Source organism: Phyllostomus discolor, chromosome 2 (genome assembly GCF_004126475.2).
Source record: "Phyllostomus discolor isolate MPI-MPIP mPhyDis1 chromosome 2, mPhyDis1.pri.v3, whole genome shotgun sequence".
Lineage (NCBI taxonomy): Eukaryota > Metazoa > Chordata > Mammalia > Chiroptera > Phyllostomidae > Phyllostomus > Phyllostomus discolor.
This window is the reverse complement of record NC_040904.2, coordinates 211054195-211074133: the sequence shown is the minus strand read 5'-3', so window position 1 is coordinate 211074133 and position 19939 is coordinate 211054195. Positions and strand designations below refer to the sequence as shown.

At 65.1% G+C, this 19939-nt stretch overlaps 1 protein-coding gene across 2 annotated transcripts in view; it reads right to left on the bottom strand.

The window, feature by feature from the left end:
* The window catches only part of CACNA1I (calcium voltage-gated channel subunit alpha1 I), a 103933-nt gene that overhangs the window by 9013 nt on the left and 74981 nt on the right, over positions 1 to 19939 (bottom strand). For both annotated transcript variants that reach the window (XM_036019648.1, XM_036019647.1), the window contains 20 exons: positions 19494 to 19679; positions 19118 to 19235; positions 18213 to 18368; positions 17644 to 17737; positions 16776 to 16975; positions 15618 to 16100; positions 15134 to 15234; positions 14320 to 14443; positions 13962 to 14030; positions 13245 to 13429; positions 12667 to 12793; positions 11259 to 11384; positions 8538 to 8627; positions 7366 to 7558; positions 6617 to 6768; positions 5277 to 5386; positions 4520 to 4653; positions 3647 to 3717; positions 826 to 904; positions 110 to 231 (listed from right to left, as the gene is read on the bottom strand). In XM_036019648.1, coding sequence (XP_035875541.1) covers positions 110 to 231; positions 826 to 904; positions 3647 to 3717; positions 4520 to 4653; positions 5277 to 5386; positions 6617 to 6768; positions 7366 to 7558; positions 8538 to 8627; positions 11259 to 11384; positions 12667 to 12793; positions 13245 to 13429; positions 13962 to 14030; positions 14320 to 14443; positions 15134 to 15234; positions 15618 to 16100; positions 16776 to 16975; positions 17644 to 17737; positions 18213 to 18368; positions 19118 to 19235; positions 19494 to 19679 — 2920 coding nt within the window. The remainder of the gene's footprint in view (positions 1 to 109; positions 232 to 825; positions 905 to 3646; positions 3718 to 4519; positions 4654 to 5276; positions 5387 to 6616; positions 6769 to 7365; positions 7559 to 8537; positions 8628 to 11258; positions 11385 to 12666; positions 12794 to 13244; positions 13430 to 13961; positions 14031 to 14319; positions 14444 to 15133; positions 15235 to 15617; positions 16101 to 16775; positions 16976 to 17643; positions 17738 to 18212; positions 18369 to 19117; positions 19236 to 19493; positions 19680 to 19939) is intronic.

Here is a 19939-nt window from a genome sequence, read left to right as displayed (position 1 = left end):
CCCTCCCGTCCCGGGGGCCATGGGGCGCCCTGACCGTGGGGACTGTCACCAGCACCCTCACTCTCAGAACCCAGCCTGAGCTCGCCCTCCACAGCCTGCCCACAAGCACCTTCATGATCCCGTTCCAGTTGTCGCCGGTGGAGACCTGGAAGAGCGTGAGGAAGGCCATGCCGAAGTTCTCGAAGGTGGCGTGCCGGCTCATGCCCTCGCACGGGTTCTCGTCGTTGCAGACTGGAAGGGAAGGAGGTCAGCTGTCCCGCGGCAGAGCCCCTCCCCTCCGCCTCCTCTCAGGGTCCCCACTACAACCCTCGGAGGTGCGTGCGACTGAGCCCAGCCCACAGAAGGAGAAGCTGAGGCTCAGGGAGGTGGCACCCAAGCCGGGGCTCAGGCTCGGGTGAGCCCGGCTCCCCCTCCATCCCAAGGATCAGTTCCAAAGGGAGAGGACGGGGTGGGCGTGGGCCGGCCCCCAAGGGAGCCCTGGCGTCTGGAGCCCATCCTGTATTGCCCTGGCCATTCTGCTTGCAGGGGTGGCCCTGGCCCAGATGGACACTGGCTTGTGGGGCCGGAGGGGGCATGCCCAGGGGTCAGACAGCTGGGAGGCTCCAAGTCAGGGCCCGTGCACAGGCCCAGGGCGGGCACGTGAACCCAGGCCAGCATCTCTCAAGCTCCCAGCCACACAGGAGGGGGTGGGGTATGGATGGCAGAGGGCCCCCATCCACCCCCCATGGCCTGCTGCGAGGGCATCTCCCCAAGACCCTGATGGGGCAGTCCGGGGTGCTCTCAGGCCTCCCCCCCAGAGCTGCCCCCCTGGCTCGCTTCACTCACCCAGCTTCCCAAAGAGCTCCACCCCCAGGGCGGCATAGATGAAGAAGAGCAGCATGAAGAGGAGGCCCAGGTTGCCCACCTGTGGAGACAGCAGGTGGGGCTGGGCAGGGCCGGGCAGGGCCGGGGGATGGCCGGGGCGGGCAGCAGGCTCCAGGTGAAGGGCAGCCTGAGGGCCAGGACAGCTGCAACATTTCACCAGGTTCCGTGTCCGTGTCTGCCACTCCCCGCATGGCCCCCTGGGGGGCAGGCGGGGCCCAGCACAGGGCACAGGAAACAATGAACCGTTTGTGACGCCTTTACTGTCCGTGGCCTGGGTCAAAGCCCGTCACGTTCACGGTTCACTTACTCCGCACGATGCCCCTGAACTCTGTATCACCCCCGTTCTCCAGAGGAAGAAGGCAACATACTGAGCGGTGAAGTATCTTGCCCAGGGTCACACCACTAGCACACCGTAGGCCTCAGATTCACACCCAGCCTGCTGACCCCTGGGTCCATGCACACAACCGCTACTCTGCACACTTGTGCATGGTTAGTGCCATCCCATGGGTGAACAGAGAGAGGAAGGAGAGGGAGAGAGAGGTGCCTCCGCAATAATGCCACCTCTTCCACGAAGTCTGCCCAGATTCCTCCAGGCAGACTGAGATGCAGCCTGGCAGGGAGTATAACCAGTATGTCCCAGCCGAGGTCTCTACTGGCCTGGGAAGCCCTGGGGAGCAGGAACACGGCTACATTAAATCAGATCCGCTCCCTCGGACCGGCACGGAGCCCGGCCACACAGCAGACTGGGCACGGGAGAGGCGTCGTGCAGGCCTGCGAGCCCCAGAGCCTCCCACAAACCCGGCCACCCCCATCCCACAGCTCCTGTGGGAGGGAAATGTCCCAGATTCCAAACCTATTTCCAATCTATCCGCATGCCAGAGACCGCCCTTCACGCGTGCTGTGGGTAAAATAAGGCTCTCACACACTCCGGCCCTAGAAATAACAAGCTGTCTCCCAGACCCCGCGGAAGGCCCACGGGACAGAGTCGGAAGACAGTCGACGAATTGCCGAGAAGGAGCCCCGTGCATCACGGCCTCCGGGTGTTCCCCTGCTCCGGAGGAGGAGGCCTCCCTCCGAGCTGCTCCACAGGCACACCGGCGGTGTCTGACTAATTAAGTGACGCTCGTTCATTAATAAAACGGGCACTTGCCGACCGAACACCTGTGAGGCCCGGGCAGCCAAGGGGAGCAGAGCATGCATGAGCGTGCATGACTTGGTCTTGGCCTGCCCTGCCCCACCCTCTGCGGGACCCAGTTGGCCCATCTGCTAACCAGTGTCCACCTCCCCTTACCTTTCTCTTTTTTAAAAATTTAATGTGTTCATTTTTAGAAAGAGGAGAAGAGAAGGAGACAGAGAGGGAGAGAAACATCGATGTGAGAGAGAAACATTGATCTGTTGCCTCGCACACGTACTCTGACCAGGGACCGAACCCACGACCCTGGCATGCGCCCTGACTGGGAATCAAACCTTCGACCATTCAGTTTGCAGGACGACGTCCAACCAACTGAGCCACATCCGCCGGCATGTCCTAAATCCCAGGTCCCACTCAATGACTGTTAACTAGTTTAAACCTCACAACACCCTTTTGAGATGAACAGTTATTACCCCCCATTTCATAGGTAAGGACACCAAGGCACAAGAAGTGTCACATGCCCAGGGTCTCACAGGGGACTAGGCTTTGACCCCAGGCAGGGTGGCTTAACTCTGGGCTCCACCCACTTCCTGTCTGCACCCCCCCCAAGCCAAGCACTCACCCCCATATTCCACATAGCAAATTCTTTTGAAGGGATTTAGTATCAAGAAAAAACACATCTCTTTGAATGAATGCTCCTGCTTTCCATCCAGACCTGCTGAGAGTTATGCTGCTTTCCCTTTGCAACTGGACTGCTGGGAAGCTCACACCAAACTTGAGAACGGAACTCACTAACGTTCTTAGCCCAGGTCACTGTGAAAATTAGCTTTGCTTTCACCTTCCCTTCCCTGAGGTGTTAAATCTGTTATCCTCATTTTTAGTAACTGTGCCTTTTTATTTTAAGATGTATAATGTTCCTTAACACTAAGTGAGTCACAGTGAATAAATGAATGAGCGTGAGGCTCACCGCTGAGCAGAGGGCATCCTGGGGGGAGGGGGAGGCGGAGCTGTAAGTAGCCCGGACAGCAGACAGGGAGAGACTGGGACACGGCGTTCCCAGGAGGATGAACGGTGACCCCTCGGGGGCCCCGGCCCTGTCTCCCTTCCACTACTGATGGGGTGTGGGGTGAGGGGGTGGAGTTCCTAACTGCCTAGCTCTGTGCCCGGGTCCTGTGCTTCCCCCCACCAGAATGTCAGAGCCTGTCTGTCCACATCACCACCTCCTTCTGCCAAACCACCCAACGAGGTCAAGTTCCAAGTCCCTGACGCCTTCCCTGGTTCCCCCCGTTGTGTCAGGGCCACCTCTCTCCCGGGCACAGTGCAGGACCCTCACCACTTTGCTCCGAGGCGTCTGTCTTCCCTACCAGCCTGGTGACTCCTGACGGCAGAGCATGGGCCCCCAAGGGCCAGCCCGGGGCCTGGTGCAGAGCAGGGGCGGAGAGCAGCTGGTGACAGCAGGAAGGAGGCGGCAGCGGGGACCTGTTCCGTCTCTCGCAGCCCCAGCTCAGACTGCTTCCCGGAGACCAGACGTGTGCTGGCTCTGGGCAGGCTTGGGGAGAAGGGAAGGCAGGGCCCCAGGGCCCGTGCCTCCAGTGCCCAGTGGGACAGCAGCGACAGGCAGGAGGGGCGGCCGCAGGGGGCAGCTCTTACCTGGGGCAGAGCTTGCACCACCGTGTCCAGCAGGGCCCGCATTCCCGTGGCCATCTTCAACAGCTTCAGCACTGAGGGGGGACAGGCAGCAGGCCCACTCAGCCCAGGCCGGAGGGGTAGGGGTGTGTGTGCGCATGCACGCTCAGTGTGCAAATGCCACGAGAACGTGGGTGCAGCTACAGGGTGACTGGAGTGCGCATGAGAACATGTCACACAACACGTGAACATCAGTGTAAAAAGTCCTAGAGAGGGAGGGCACGCCCAGTGGGACCGGAGGGGTAGAAAGAGTGTGAATGAGCACCTAATTCTCCGCGGTGACGGGAAAGTGACCAGCCGGGGTATGCCCACGCCCCCTCCTGTGGCTCGGGAGGGCTCAGTGTCCCGCTGAGTTTCTCCACACCCACCCCACCTCGGGATCTGGGGGCGACAGGCAGGTGCGGGGGGAGAGTGACAGGCACCTGGGTGAGCACTGAGACGGCAGGTGTTTGAAGGAAGTGGGGGGACGGCCTTGGGGGCAGAGGGCGGTCTGGGAGAAGAGAAGGGGTTTTAAGAAGCGCTGAGGCCCGTGCGTCCCAGCTGGTGCTGGGAAAACGCCGGGGAGGAGCCCCGTCCGCACTGGCCGCCTTCGTCCCGCTGAGACCCCTGGACCCAGTGCGGCGTGACCGGAGGTGGGTGGGGGTGGGGTGGGGGGTGAGGTGTGCTGTGCGGAGCAGCTGTGGCCGGGGCGCTGAGTGTGCACACACACAGGGGCGAGCGTCTGTCCGGTGTGAGCTCCTCTGGGCCCCCCTGCTCACTCTGAAGACCTGTTCGGGTCCTGCCCTGTCCCCCCACCCCCTGCCCCCCTCCCAGCCGCCCTCCGCCCTCCGCCCTCACCCCGGGCGATGCGCAGCACCCGCATGATGCGGATGATGGTGGGGTTGATGGGCAGGGCCGCGTTGATCTCGATCTCCTCCAGCGTGATGCCCATGACTGACAGCAGCACGATGGCCAGGTCCAGCTGGTTCCACCTGCTCGGGCGCACCGCAGAGGGAAGCAAAGGAGTCACTCTAGTGCCGACAGGCCTCGGGCCGGGGGAGCCTCCCAGCTCTCCACCCTCCGGCTGTGGCCGGCGGGCATGCGAGCCCACCCTCCCTACGAGCTGCTCCAGACCCCCCTAGGTCCAGCTCCCTCTCTCTGCCCACCCCCCGGACAGCCTCCCATTCCTCAGGCAAGGGGCTGAGCAGGCTAAATAAGTATCTGTGGCCTCCCGCAGGGGAGAAGAAATGGCTCTCTCTGACTTCAGGCTCTGAACTTGACCCTGCCATGCCTGCTGTGTGGCCTAGGGCTAGTCTATCGACCTCTCTGAACCTTCTCTGCTCCCTCCGAAAAGGCGTGGGGCGTGCCCCGCTCTGTCTGTGGCGTCTGGAGGACCCACAGGAGGAGTGCTCAGGGGGCTTGGTGGAATGAATGCCCCGAGCCCACCGGGCAGGACCGGGACTACCTCCTATGCAGGCCTGTAGGGAGCACCCAGAGGCCCGGGCCATCCTCGCACAGGCACCTCTGGCTGCCCCGGCTCCCCCGGGGATGAGGACGGCCCCCCCATCCCGCAGCAGCGCCCTCTCTGCCGCCGTGAGCCGGCCCAGCCACTCACCGGTCCTTGAAGAAGCGCCTCAGGCCGAAGGCCACCAGCTTCAGCACAGCCTCCAGCACAAAGACCGTGGTGAATAGGTAGTTGCAGTACTTGAGGGCCGTCTCCAGGGACTGCGGGGGGGAGGCAAAGAGAAGCGTGACCCAGGCCCCAGGACCTGCCCCCGCCTTCCTCCTGTCAGCGAGCTTCCGCCCGCCCCTAGGAGGGGGATTGAACCCATTCACCGTTGGTGCAGTGGCTGAGGTGCCTGCCTTTACCCCTCCCCTCTCACTAACATGCACCATTTCTTTCTCGCGGCCGCTCCCCTCCCCGCAGCTCTGCGGGTCTGGCCCGGGGAGCCCTCTCTGGAAGCAGCGCTGGGCCACATTGAAGGGTCCCGGTTAAGAACCAGACGGCCTAGGCTTGCACGCTGGCTCGGCACCTGACTCCTTGTTCGCTGTGGCTTTGGGCGAGTCCCTCGACCTCCGAGGGACTTGGCTTACCCACCCGTGGCACCAGGACCTCGCCCCAGAAAGCGGCTGTGAGAAGTAAGGGAACTAGCAGCCCCGCACCAGACTGAACTATCAATGTAGCACGGGGTGAACGTGAGCTATTATTATCCCACTTCTTCCCGTTAATTCAGAAGCTCTGCAACCGCTGCTCCCTTCTGCTCACAGCTGTACTCTCCCGTCGTTTACGTGAGACACTAACCCCTCACCGGGGCTCTGCTCCCCTCTTCGTCCCTCGGCTCCGATGGGGCGCACTCGCCCCCACACACCCCTCGCCTGCTGCTCACGCACGCTGCCGGCCACCAGCTGGGGGCTGGCAGCCCTCCCCCACCTCCACGTTTGCCCCCAACAGTCCTGCCCCCTGGGCTGCCCCTCCCCAGGGCCCCACTCGCCCAGGGAGCAGTGGAGACCACGTGGCGGTCCTTGAATGCAAATCAAAGGTCCAGCCCGCTCCACTACACACTGACTGACCAATCGGGGCAGCCCTTTCACACCTCTGGGCCTCAGTGTCTTCCTCTACAAAGCCTGAAGCCAGTCCCCTCTCCTGCCTTAGGGGGCGCTGCTGCGAGGGTGGGAGTCAGAGCTGCAGCCGCCTTGAAAAAAGTCACAGGAAACCCTCCACAGCGACCGTTACTCATGTTCAAGGTGGGGCCCAAATGCCACCTCCCCACTCACCAGAAATGGGAGACCTTTCTCCCTGGCCTTTCCCTTTTGTTCATGTCCTGCCAGGCCATGAGCTTCCTGGACACAGGCCCCAGCCTGGGGGGCACTGCTCAGGGCCTGCTCCCGGGGCGGGGTCCTGCTGAGGCCCCACTCCACCGGGGACCCCAGGCTGGGGTCAGGGGTCAGGCTCACCGTTGGCTGGTTGTAGTGCTCCAGGGACATGGTGACCACATTGAGGCAGATGATGAAGGTGATGAAGATGTCCAGGTAGTGGCTGGTGCACATGGAGTGGATGAGCAGCCGGGTGGGGCAGTAGGTGGCATAGTACGGCAGCCGCTGGGCCTCTGCCGGGGGTGCACGCGGGAGTGGCACAGGCCGCAGAGGGTAGCCACGGCCGGACCAGGACACGGGGAGGGCGAGGCCGAGGGGAGGGAGGAAGCCAGGGGGAGAGGTGTCAATCCCCACAGGCCCTGGGAGTCAGAGTTAGGTGCCCTCCACCCAGCCAGGGGGCCACAGGACACATGGGTAAGATGTGGGGGTGGGGGCAAAGGTGGCAGGACACAGATTCTCCCCCTCCACCCCAAAGCACCCACGGCAGGGGCTCCGGGCCTGCTGTGGGTGGGGGACAGGGGTCCTGCAGCTCAGGGTTGGCATCGGGCTCTGCCCTTGCTTTCTGCCTGGACGGAGACACCTGGGTGGCAGTGGTGTCACCATCAGACTCCAGGAGGACACGTATGGGGCTCCGGTCACCCAGTCAGGCAGACACTGGGGAAGGGGCAGGGCCAGGGGCCCAGGGGCCGTATCCATTGTCCCTTCCAGCTCCAAAGGCCCAGAGGCTGGTGCCAGGCCCAGGCCCCGCCCCCGCCCCCGGGAACCTCAGCGGCAGAGGGCAGAGGAGGCCAGGGCTGCGGTGGCCCCCGCCCCCCAAGCCGCCCACTCACTCCGGCGCTTCTTTTCCAAGCGCCGCAGCCGCTTCTCCTCGCGCCGCCGCGCCTCCTCGGCCTCCTGGTGCTGCCGGCACTTGTGGAAGTTCTCCACCACGACGCCCACGAACATGTTGAGCACGAAGAAGCTGACGATGAGCAGGAAGGAGATGAAGTAGAGCAGCATCCAGGGGTTGTGGTTGGCCACGGGCTGCAAGGAGCCAGACGGGGCTGAGGCAGGCCGCCCGGCCCTGCAGAGCCGGCCGGGGTGGGGGCGGGGATGGGGGCGGGGCCCGGGGCTACCGCGCTGCGCCTCAGAGATACGGAAAGAGCCTGCCTCCCAGGTGGCTGAGGGGTCTGAAGGGGGAAGCTGGTAGGAAGTGCCCACCCTGGCCTGGCAGGAGTAAGGTGCTCAGCAAAGAGAGCCCTCCCCTCCCCTCCCCTCCCCTCCCCTCCCTTCCCCTCCCTGCTGCAGCCTCCTGGACACATACCCACCTGTCTTCTTCTTCCTCACGCCCAACCACCCACTCACTCACGCATCCACCCTCCACCCACTCATCACTCACTGACCCACATCCCCCCACCCACTTTTCACCCACCCGGAAAGAAGGCCGCCAGCAGGGGGAACGCACATCCCCGGGGGGGTATGTGTGTTGGGGGGTGGCAGGCAGGAGTGGGAGACAGACTCGGAAGTGGAGGGGGATGCCGCCAAGCACTCTCATTCCCTGCCTGGCCCCGGGGGGGCCCCTGCTCTCAGGGGGACCTTGGGCACAAGAGCTCAGGCCCCCCATCAGGCCCGGCTCCTCTCTGACCCCTTTCCGCCCACCCCACCCTCGAATCCATGTCCCTCTCCTGCCTCGGGCCTGCTCTGCTGTCCCCCTGCCCGCTGGCTCGGCCCCTCCCCACCCACAAGGCTCTGCGCCCTCCAGGCAGGGGGCAGCTTGGAGGGCTGTCCCTACAGAGCAGGGCCTTCGTCGAAGCCAACAGAACACGACTTTAAACACGATTTTGGCTGCCCAAGGGGTGGCCCTGCTGGTGGAGGAGTCAGGCCAGGGTGCAGAGGGGTGGGCCACGGCGCAGTGGGACACACTGGAGCCGTGGGTCTGCTGGCACGGGTTCCAGACCCCTGGCCCCCAAACCACCGTGTCCCTTCCCTCGTGCCCTGCTGACCTGGCCCCAGCCACACCCACCTGCTGGTCCACAGCAACAGCATCCAGTCCATTGTACATGATGTTCACCCAGCCGTCCTTGGAGGCCAGGACAAAGAGTGACATCAGCGCCTGGAAGACATGCGGGGGGAGGGGGGACACCGAGGTGATGAACTCAGGCAGCTCAGGTGACATCTGCCCCCCCTCATCTCTCCATGGTCCTGTGCCTGGGAGGCAGAAGGATAAGAGGCCTTCCCCGTGTTGAGGGCAGAGCTGTGTCCTCACGGACCAAGCGTTTCTGAAGACCTACTAGGTGCCTGCCATAGACCCTGCAGGCACTGCTGCAGGAGAACGAGCACTGGACCGGGAACCCTGGGTTCCAGTCCCGGCTCTGACGTTTCCACTGGCCAAGGCCCTGACCGATGCTCAGTCGGCTGACCCTTGTCCTGCAAAGCCGAGAGGTTGCCGGTTCAATCCCCGGTCAGGGCACACCCTGGGTTGTGGCCCAGTCCCCAGCTGGGGCGCGTGTGAGGGGCAACCCATCAGTGTTTCCCTCACCTGTCGATGTTTCTCTCCCTCTCTTTCTTCCTCCCCTCCCCTCTCTCTAACAAGAAATAAAATCTTTTCTTTTTAATTAACTGGGCAAGAAAATTCACAAGCTCTCGCCCCTTGCACCCGCAGGATGGAGCTAATACTTAAAGGGCTGCCGCCAGGTTTGCTGAGAGAGCCGGCTGTGACCTCAACCTGGAAGGCTCCTCACAGACATGGTGTCCCTGCTGCTGTCCCTCCGAGCTTGAGCCCGAACTCTCCTGACGTGGGAGGCCCCAGAGAAGTCGGGAGCCCTGGGCCACAGCCCACGCTCTGCCACTAAATGGCTGTGTGACGTGGGGCAAGTTCTTTGATGTCTCAGCTTCCTTGTCTATACATGGCAATAATCGCCGTCACCAATAGGAGACTTGGGGACAAGGTGACCCCCAGGAGACAGCCAGCTGGGGCTCCTACCCAGAGAGCAGCCAAAGCATCCACAGTGTCCCTTCAACAGGGCGGCAGACTGGTCCTGGAGGACCCAAGGCAGACCCCCATGTGCAGCGGGTGCTCAGCAAAGGTTCTCTGAGCTAGGCTGACCCAGTGCCATCCTCACGGAGCCCCAGCTTGGTGGACAGTAGGGGGCTCACCAAGGGTCCAGACCAGCAGAGGCTGCCCCGGGGGGCACACCCCCTACTCCGGACACCTTCCCCTCCCGTGCTTCCACCGCATTGTTCATCTGGGCCGGGTCTGCGGTCCCGCACTGGCCCCTCCTTCCTAACTGGCCAGGGCTCAGACCCACCCTCTTCCCTTCCAGCCAGCTGTGGTGCTGAGGGGGCCCAGGAGTGGGGCAGGGCAGCAGACGCAGGGGAAACCCTCCTTGCCAGGGGGACACAAGAAGCTCTCGCATGCTGGGGGGCAAATGTCCCCGTAGACCCGTGGATCGCAGAGGCCTGAAGCACAGGGAGCCTGAGACGGGGAGTCCCGGGCCTGCTATCCTTGTCACCGTCTGTGGACGAGGACACGGAAGCCCAGCGAGTAACTGGACACACTTGAGGACACGCAGCAAGGAGTCGGAGACCCCAGACCGTGCTGCCACCCCCGTTAGCCCTGCGGGCCGAGAGCACCCCACTTAGGGGCCAGGGCATCAGCCTGGCATCGAGCACGCTCCAAACGGAGAGGGCCAGGACGCCGCACAGGCGCTGGGACCCGGGCCTGGCGCTGGGTCAGGGGTCGGGAGCAAGCTCATCAAGGCCCCCACGGGCCTTCCCCCAGCTTCTGGGAATATCTTTTTTTAAAACCTCCGTTTTGCCAGCCATTCCGTTGTTAACAGCCTGGAAAGGCGCTGCCTCTGGAGAGTCTGCAGGAGCTGAGGCAGAGACTGTGTGCCAGTTCCTGACCCCCTTGCCCTGGTCACTCACTGTCCCTCTGTGGCCCCCGGCCCACCTCCCAGGAGGCACGGGGAGTAGGGTCTCTGGTCACGTGGGGTGCGAGCTCCAGTGGGAACCAGCTGGAGGGTCCCAGCAGAGGGGTGGGGCGTGGGCCCCTGGCCGCATGGACCTGGACCCTGCTCCCTCCCCATCTGGCCATATCTAGCTCCCCCGGGCAGGCCTTCAAGAGTTAGGAGCATTTGCTGGGGGCGGCGGGAGGGGCGGTTCTTTGTAGGCAGCCAGCAGGGGGCTCTCATCTGGGCTGCTGCCCGGAGGGCCAAGCCTGGCAGGCCGGCCCCCAGGGGAGGAGACCAACAGCGAGTCAGGACCTGGTTGGGGGGGGGCCCACCTGTGATGGGAGAGCAGAGCAGATGAGGGGGTGATGGGAGAGGACACCCACTGGGACTGGGGCCTGGGCACACGTGAGCCTCTGCAGGGAGTGGCACAGCCAGGACTCACAGCCACCCCAGGGTGACTTTCAAGTTCCCGTCAGCGTCCCACGGGTGCGGTGGGGCCCAGGAACCAGCACCCCCTGAAGAGCCTGTGAGGCGCCAGGCGCTGGCTGGACGTGCCTTGCTCAGGAGCTCCAGCCCTCCCACACCTGCACGGGGGCGCTGCCCCTGCCCGTTCCGCAGAAGAGGAAACTGAGGTTTGCAACGGGGACATCACAGGGCCAGTCCTGGGAGGGCGGGTCTGCAGGCTGGCCCACACCCCCAGGCCGCTGGCATTGCAGAGCTGTTGCTCCAGCGCCCGGGGTGATGGGGGGCGGCGGGGCGGGGTAAGGACGCGGCCGGCGGGCGGAGCTCACCTGGCCCAGGTTGTCGAAGTTGTACTTGTGGTGGACCCAGCGGTAGTTGGCGGCCATGCAGTCGGAACGGTTGGTGATGTTGCGGGTGTCCACCCCGAGACAGTGGTAGAACTTGCCCTTGAAGAGCTGGGGGCAGGGGACACAGGCCGAGGGACCGTCCTGTCAGCACTCCCAGGGGTAGGGGTGGGGTGCCAATAAGAAGGGGGACGGCCCCTCAGGAGGCACCTCGTCCCCAGTCTGTCAGTGCACAGCCCGGGCCAAGCCCTCAACCACACCATCCCCCCGCCCCCCGGCGGGAGAGGGGCCACTCTCATCCCAGCTCACGGATGAGGAAACTGAGGCCAGGGTGACAGGTAACGGCCTCCAAGTCACTGGAGGTTGAGGAAGCTCCAGAGCCAGCGTTCACGCCCCGGTCCGTCTGATTCTGGGCTTCCCACAGACCCGAGACCAGACCCAGTCCCGGCACTGAAGGCGTGCGCAGGGGCCCCGAGGGAGAAAGATGTCTGCCTATATCCCCAAGGGAGAGAGAGAGTAAAGGGACCCTCCCCAGGGACCCAAGCCCTCTCCGTGTCAGCTGCCGGGAAGGGGCGGGCCACTGTCCACGCGGGGTCCACTCCACTGTGCATCTCTCAGCAGCCCCAAAGCGCACCTGTGCCCAGGGCTCCCCGCCAGTTACAGCCCCACACGCGGCACCAGGTGAGGAAACTGGGGCCTTGAGGCCCCGACACTCAGCACACAGGAAGGGTGTCAGTGCCACTCGGACCGCAGAGGGCCCGGGTCGCTCCAGCCGTCCCCATCACACACTGTGTGACCTAGCCTGTTCTTCCCGTCCAGCCCTGAGGCCTGTCATGTTCCTGGGCTGGGCTCCACACCCAGACCCACAGCAGCGCACGGCCCTGCCTGCATCGGAGGCCTGCCTCCCGGAGCCCTGAGCCCGGAGGGGACAAACCCCGGCCCCTCAGCCGCCACTCCAGGCCTCACCCCACGGCACCCAGCCCACCACCAGGCTGGTCTCTCTAGCCAGCCAGAGCTCCGGGGCTCACCTCCACGCGTGCGCCTGTCCTCCCCATAAACACCTTCCCCCACCACAACCTGTCAAAATCCCCGCTCCTTCAAGGCCCAGGGCAAAGGCCACCACCTCCTTCAGGGTCCTCCCCTCATTGTCCCCAGCCCAGCTGCCAGTTCCTGCACAGCTTGGGCCCCTGTGACCCCCGTGACCCAGCCCGCCTCGCCCTTGGCCGTGTCGGCTGTGTCTGTCTCCCTCTCTGGCCCGGGAGCTCACCACCCACCGGGCCACCTGAGCCCCCACGTCAACCAGCACAGGGTCGGGGGAGCTGGGTGGGAGGGCGGAGCCTCTTCTCTGACCTTGGAGCCCCCCCACTGCCTGCCCATCCCGGGCACCCCTCACCTGCACCCCCAAGATGCCGAAGATGATGAAGAAGGCACAGCAGATGAGGACAATGTTGCCGATGGGCTTCAGGGAGGAGATGAGCGTCTCCACCACCAGCTTCAGGCCAGGTGCCCGGCTGATGACACTGCAGGCAGGAGGGACCAGGGGCACGGTTAGCCCTCGGCCAGGCCAGGAGACAGCCAGCCCCCGTCATCCCAGAGTCACCAGGGCGTGGCCCCAGGCTCAGACCTGTGTGCAGAGCAGGGCACTGTGCCTCCACCCCACGCCCCTGGAGTCCACACTCCTTCACGTAGAGACTGAGGCCAGAGGCAGCAGTGAGCCATCCGGGGCACACAGAGAGGGGGCCACCTTCAGCCCTGGTCTTCCAACACACTCACACACACCCTCACACACACCCTCACACACACACACACACACACACACACACACTCACTCCAGGCTCCTGCCCCAGGAGCAGGGCCCACTGTCGGTAGTGCACTCAGCCTTGCTAGCAGAGGACCGAGTGGGCGGGGAGGGGCGGAGCCAGGGGTCCACTGAGACCTCAGGGGGTTCCCCAAACTCGGAGGCGTCCTCACCGCAGGGGCCGCAGGGTGCGCAAGAGCCGCAGGACCCGGAGGACCCCCAGGATCTTGGCTCCACCGGCCGAGGCCAAGGACACCACAATGTCGATGATTGACACGAAGACTAGAAAGCCGTCCAGCACGTTCCAGCTGCTGCGCAGGTACGCCTGCTCGCCGAAGTACAGACCCAGCGAGACCACCTGGGGGCGGGGTGGGAGGCGGGGCCAGTGGGCTCAGCGGAGCCAAAGAGGGCGGGGCTGAGGGGTGGGGGGAGGGGTGTGCAGGGCAGAGTCAGGCGAGTAGGGTGGGGCCAGGAGGCTGGCAGAGGACGCTTCACCCGCTGCGCACTCAGAAGGTGGGCAATGACTGGGGACCCGGAAGGTCTGGGCCCCTGGGGACACTCCTTGCAACCGGGGCGCGTGGCCTGTTCCCATGCGCTCTCCCCGCAGGCCTGGCAAACCCCATTAAAGCTACATTGTTCCACTGTGAGGTTTCCCAGCAACCGCCTTTCTGCCAGGTCGTGACCTCCTGGGGAGCAGGGATGTGGATGACCCCACCCGCTGGGTCCCAGGAGCCCATTGCCAGTCCCAGGGGGAAGTGGGCCACTGGGGCCCCTGTGGAAAGCTGCTGACCGGCGGGTGAGTGACCGGCTGAGGGTGGGCTGGGCCAAGGCCACCCCTACCCACCCCGACCCCCAGGGGATGGGAGAGGCCCCGGGGACAGAAAGGCTACCTTCAGCGTCATCTCGCCCACGAAGATGGCTGTGAAGATGTAGTTGGACACGGTGAGGAATATGCGTTCCTGGAAGAGCCAGGAGACACCATGGGCCTGGGGCTCCCGGAACGGCCCGGCCACCCGGTCGCCTCTGCCTTCAGCCAAGGGGCACCCCGGGGAGCCTGCCCCCTTCGCTGTCCAAGGAGGTGTCCTCTCCCCAGAAACAGGCCCCCGCCATGGCTTCCCACACACACCAATACCCACCGTGCTGAGCTGTCCTAGGCCCCCGGCCCTGCGCCCTGTCTGTCCCCTAGCGGCCCCAGGGGCCTGCCCCTCGGCCTGTCCCTTGCCCCGCCCACGGGCCCCAGCAACTCACGGTGCTGCCAGCCTCAATCTGGGGCCGCTCCAGGGCGATGGTGATGCAGTTGAGGAAGATGAAGGCCAGGACCACGTAGTCGAAGAGCTTGTGGGCAATGATGGTCTGGCACAGGACGCGGAACCTGGGCAGAGTGGGCGAGGCTGTGAGGGGCGGTCTGCCCCTCCCCCAGCCCCGGGGGAAGACCATGGGCTGCAGCCCAGGGACGGCCTGGAGCACGCTGACCCTTCTCTTCTCCGTCCACCCACAGGCAGCAGCTTTACATCCGCCCAGGGCGCCCCCTGGAGCTGCCTCCCCTGACCACACACCCACAGCCACTCCTCCAGCCGCAGGAGGAAGGGCACCCGCCCTGCCCTGGCACTCGCGGCTCTCCACACACGGCCCACAGCCCTGAGCCCTGCCCTGCAGCAGGGGAGCTGCCCAAGTGCCCGCCCCAGACCTGTGCTCAGGCTGCTCCCCACCCCTGCCCCCACCCCCACCCCCGCCCCTCACGACCCTGCTGCGCCCACAATGCTACACGGGCCTCCTCCCGCCGGAAGCCACGATGCCCCTTCCAGAAGGGTCAGCTTGAAGATTTGTCCAACCTGGTGCCCGGGACAGGGACAGCCGAGACTACAGGAGAGGCCCAGGAGCCCCCACTCAAACTTGCCCGTCCCGGCAGCCACTCTGCCACAGGGGCAGGGGGCCCTCTGAGGTGTGGGCGGCGCCCCCCTCCACGGCCCCGCCTGGCTGCGTGGAAGTCTCTCCCGCCCAGACCCATCCACCCTCCAGCCCACCCTGACCCTGACCGCACGCCCGGCCCTGCCCCGCCCACCTGTTCTCGGGAGAGAAGAGGTAGACAGACCAGTCCTCGCGGACCTCGCACCAGTCCGGCTTGTAGGCGTCAACCATCTTGCGCATGCGGAAGCACAGAGTCTGGGGAGGGGGGCAGGGGACGCCGCCTGGTCAGCACGCCCGGACCCCCCCATCTCTGCCCGCCCGCCCCGGCCGCCCAGCACACGGGGGCCTCTGGGTGACCTCCGAATTCTCCCAGCAAGCCCAGCACCTCCTCGCCATGGCAGCGGGGAGGGCTTCACTCCCGGAGGCGTGCCCGACTCGGGTGTGGGCAGCTCCAGCCGCCTTCTCCTGCTCACCTGCCTGGAGCCCTGTCCCCGGGGGCCGTGCCCCTTGGGTCGTGCCCCTTAGTGCCCCCTGTGGGGCCCCCCGGCTGCAGCCCCGCCCCGCAGGCGGCCCCCCCCCCCCGCGAAGCAGACCTCCTCCTGGCCCTGGGCAGTGGCCCCGCAGCCCGCCCCACTCACGTAGTCAGCCTCCTCCTCATCCTGCGCCTGGTCGCGGCGGTCGTTCATCTTGGTGAAGACCTCCTTGGCGATGCTGGGCATCCGGCCGTTGCAGTCCTCGTGCCCGGGCGCCAGGCCCGCTGCCCTCCAGGCGGCCCGGGGGTGGGGGCCCGCAGCGGGCCCCAGCTCCACCAGGTCCACCGAGTCTCTGGTGTCGAGGGACAGCGTCCGGCGGTGGTGGTGGTGGTGACGGTGCACCACGTGGGGGGGACCGTGATACGCGTGGTGGGCATGCGGGGTATGCAGGGGTGCGGCCCGTGGCGGCGGCCCCCCCTCCTCGCAGGCGCCCTCGCAGGCCCGGGCACCGCCGCCCCGCTCAGCGGAGAGCAGGGACTCGTGCTCCGCGGACGGCGGCTTGTGCTTGAGGCTGTTCCAGCTGGAGCGGCGGCTGGCCCGGGCCCCGCTGCGGCCCCAGGGCCCGTAGTAGGAGCTCCGGGAGCTGGACTGGGAGGAAGCCGGGGCACCAGTCAGCGCCAGCCACACACATACCCAAGGTTGTGACGGACGGCGGCCTGTGGGCCCGCTAAGACCCTGCAAGGGCCAGCGGCCAGGCCAGCGGGGGCCAGAACCAGCCAGACGGCAGGGGTCCTCCCCCACCCAGCCTCTCACTCCCCCCACACCCACGGGCGTGTGGGCGTGTCTACAGTGCTCTCCCATCTGCTCCCCACCCCACTTCCTTCGAGGAAGCTACGGCAAGTCAGGGCCATCCTCCTGTTAACATGTAAGGAAACTGAGCTCAGAGAGGGCTGTAGCCTCCTCCTGGCTGCACAGCCTGGCCGTGTCAGAGGCCGGAGTCGAGCTTGGGTCTGCCCGGCCACCCCCGGCCCGGCTCTTGGCCCTGGAGCTCCTACCATGGCACCCACGTCAGTACCTGATTCTCCACACCAGACCCACAGGCCTCACTCATTCATTCCTTCACCCCTTGTCGCCCGGTCCCTCTCTGACACCAAGAACCCAAAAGTGCAACAGACGTGATCCCTGCCTGGTTCCTGCTGGACACTCTGGCGCTCAAAGCCTGGGTACCGGTCTGAAGCTGGACTGGCAGGCACTCCGCCCCCCAGGTCCCTCACGCATGCCCATCAGGGAGCGGCCACCCCCAGAGCACCCCCAGGGACTCACCAGGGAGCGCTGGTCATAGCTCACCCTCCCCAGGGACATGACGCTGCTCTTGCGGGAGCCCAGGGCCACCAGCATGGGGTCCGGCTGCAGCGACAGGCGAGCAGGTGCTGCAGCCCCAGCAGGGCCCAGGTGTCCGCCCAGAGGCAGATTGGGGTCCAGGTGCCCATTGGGGGTCAGAGGAATTGGGCAGAGCTTGGGATCTGGAGGGGGGAGAAGGGGACAGAGGGAGGGGCGGGCAGAAGGCCAGAACAAGAGCAAAAGAAGCCATGAGACAAATAAGTGGACGTGGACAATAACTGAAATGGAGAGGGTGTTTTTCTGGGGAGGCCTCCTCCACCAGGAAGTCTTCCAGATTGGACCCCATCACCTGTGCCTCCCCTCTGCCCTGCCTGCAGGGCTCTTGGCTTTAATGTTGCATAAGTGACTCCATTGCCTTCTGTATTCAGGACAACCACCGAGCTTCACTCAGCATGAGAACCTCACTCCCATGGCCACAGGGGGAAGCAAGGCGGAGGCCCCCAGCCCAGTTACTGAGGGCACGGCGTGGGCTGGGGCGGTTTGCCCCAAGCTTCCAAAGGGCACCAAACAGGACCAAAAACCAGGCATCCTGAGGCCCAAGGCTCTTCCCAACAGGCTACACTGTGTGGAGGCGGGAGGGTGGCCTGCAGCCAGCCCTGAGTCTAGAACTCAGGAAGGTCACGAAGGTCACAGACTTGTTGAGACTGAGCCCATCTTTCAACTAGGAGCACAAACAACAAGCCACAGAAATGAGCGGTTGCAGAGCCCGAGCTGGAGGGGAAACCAGAGGCTCTGCCCCAGAGGCTGTGCCCACCCTGGGTCTTCGGGGACGGGTCCTGGCTCCATTTACCTCCGCCGCCGTCCAGGCCCTCCTGGAGCTTGTCAAACTCCTCCACGTTGGACAAACTCTGGTCGTCATCCGAGTAGGAGCGATTGGCGTCGCCCTAGGAGACCGTCCCTCGCGTTGGAACACACGTCGGCACAGCCCTCCACTCCCTCGAGAACTTGCCAATGGACGTGTTCACCCCCGTTTTACAAATGCGGAAACTGAGGCTCAGGAAAGGGAAGTGACGAGCTCACGGGGCCCTAGACCCCCCTGTCTGCCTGACTGCAAGTTCCCAAAGCCTCGGAGAACAGAGGAGGCAGGGTCCAGAGCCCCAGGCCTCGGAGACTTGAGCATCTCAGAGATGGACAAGCCTAGCCTTGCAGCCCTCGGGGAGAGGCAGGGACCCCAGGCGCTGCCTCTATTTCCATGCCTCCTATGACGGGAAGCTCACTACTTCATTGGCAACCCCCTCTCTTCTGGAGACTCGCCTGCTAGATGTTTGAATTGCATCCCTCCCCCATCAAGACCCCCTCCCCTCACCCAGTCCGGTGCAGGCCCCGTGGGGGTGCTTCCTCCACCAGGGCCACAGTCACCTCCGCCTGGAAGCCTTCCACCAGGATGGCCACCAGCAGGTTGAAGAGCACGTAGTTGCCGAAGGTCATGAGGGCAACGAAGTAGAGGGAGGCCCAGGGCGAGGTGGAGGCCATGCCGTTGTAGAGGACAACGTTCCAGTCCTCCTGGGTGAGGATCTGTGGGGGAGGGGGCGCAGCTCAGCACCAGGGCACCCCCGGGCCCCGCCCCGCCCCGCCCAAGGACAGGCGGAGCCCTCTGGGCGGCAATGGCACAGCTCTGGGTGCACGGCGGCCCAGGCACACCTGCAGCATCCTCCCGCAGGTGCTCGGGCACTCCCAGGGACCTGGAGTATCCCAGCGGTAGCTGGGGGAGTGCCCACCCGGCTCTGCCTCTTGCTCACTCTCACACACACTCACACACACACACACACACTGCTCGGCCTGCTGCCCCCAGCGCACCCGCACCTCAAGCCCGTGTCGCACACCCCTGCACTGACATTCACTCCTCGCTGAGCGCCACTCCTGCCTGCACAGCCCCATCCTCTGCCCTGCTCGTGCGACCCGCCTGCACCCGCAGCACAAGCCCACCCTCCCTCCTCCCCCGCTCCTTCTGCCCCCACTGCACTGCGTATGCACACTCACTCCACCATGTCCACGTGCCGGGGGGGGGGCATCTCAGAGAACACTCCTAACACGCCCAAAGTCTCCGGGTGGGAGCGGATGGGCCAGGCATGGGCATAGGGTGGGCAGCCCGGCTCCCAGAGCCTGTCCTGCACCGGCCGGGCCACACACCCCAGACCCGCCCACTGAGCTGGAGCTGAGGGTCCCCTGCCCCCCGTCAGACATGCTCTGTGGGGTCTCCAAGGCTGGGAGCATCAGCCAGAAAACCGTCCTGGGCCCCCCGCCACGTATGGACGCACGCTCACCTGGAACACCGTGACGATGGCCCACAGCAGGGAGTCGAAGTTCTTCCTGTCGGGGACCGTGTCGCCCGTGTCCGTCCGGAGGCTGAATTTGCAGCCGAAGATGTGCATCCCGAGGATGCTGGGGGGGGAGGGGCAGAGGCGGCTCGAGGGACCCTCGGACACCAGGCTCTGGCCCGCTTAGCCTGTGTCCTCCTCAGAATCACCCGGTGGGACCGGAGGACGCTGTGTTGGCCCCGCTCGACAGAAGTGCGCCCTGCCACTCAGAGGGGCAGTGCTCGCCCAGAGCCACAGGGGAGTAAGGAGCGGGGAACTCGGCCCAGCCACGCTCCTGCTCGCAGCCCCACCCGGCGTGGCTGGGGGGGGGGGCAGGGCTCACCTGAAGATGAAGATGAAGAGCATGAGCAGCATGCAGAAGGTGGCCACGTTGTCCATGGTCTTCATGAGCACCACGAGCTGGCGCCGCAGCGCCGGCATGAAACGCACCAGCTTCAGCACCCGCAGCAGCCGGAAGGTCCGCAGCACGGAGAGCCCGCCGTCCGCCTGCCCCACGATCTCCCAGATGCTGCAAGGGGAGGGGCGGGGGGGGCGGGGCGGGGGGGGGCAGGGAGTGGGGCGGGGCAGAGGACCAGGTGGAGTTCCATCACTCATCCCTTCCTTCACCCGACCAACACTAGGTCTCACGGGTCACGGCGGCTCCGGGGCACCCTGAGGTGGGCCCTCCCAACCTGGAGCCCGCGGGCCCCTCCCCCAGGGTGTCTATGGACAGAATTCAGAAGGTCCGCGAAGGTCGCTGAGCTCTCTTTGAGATTTAACGTTCTTTTG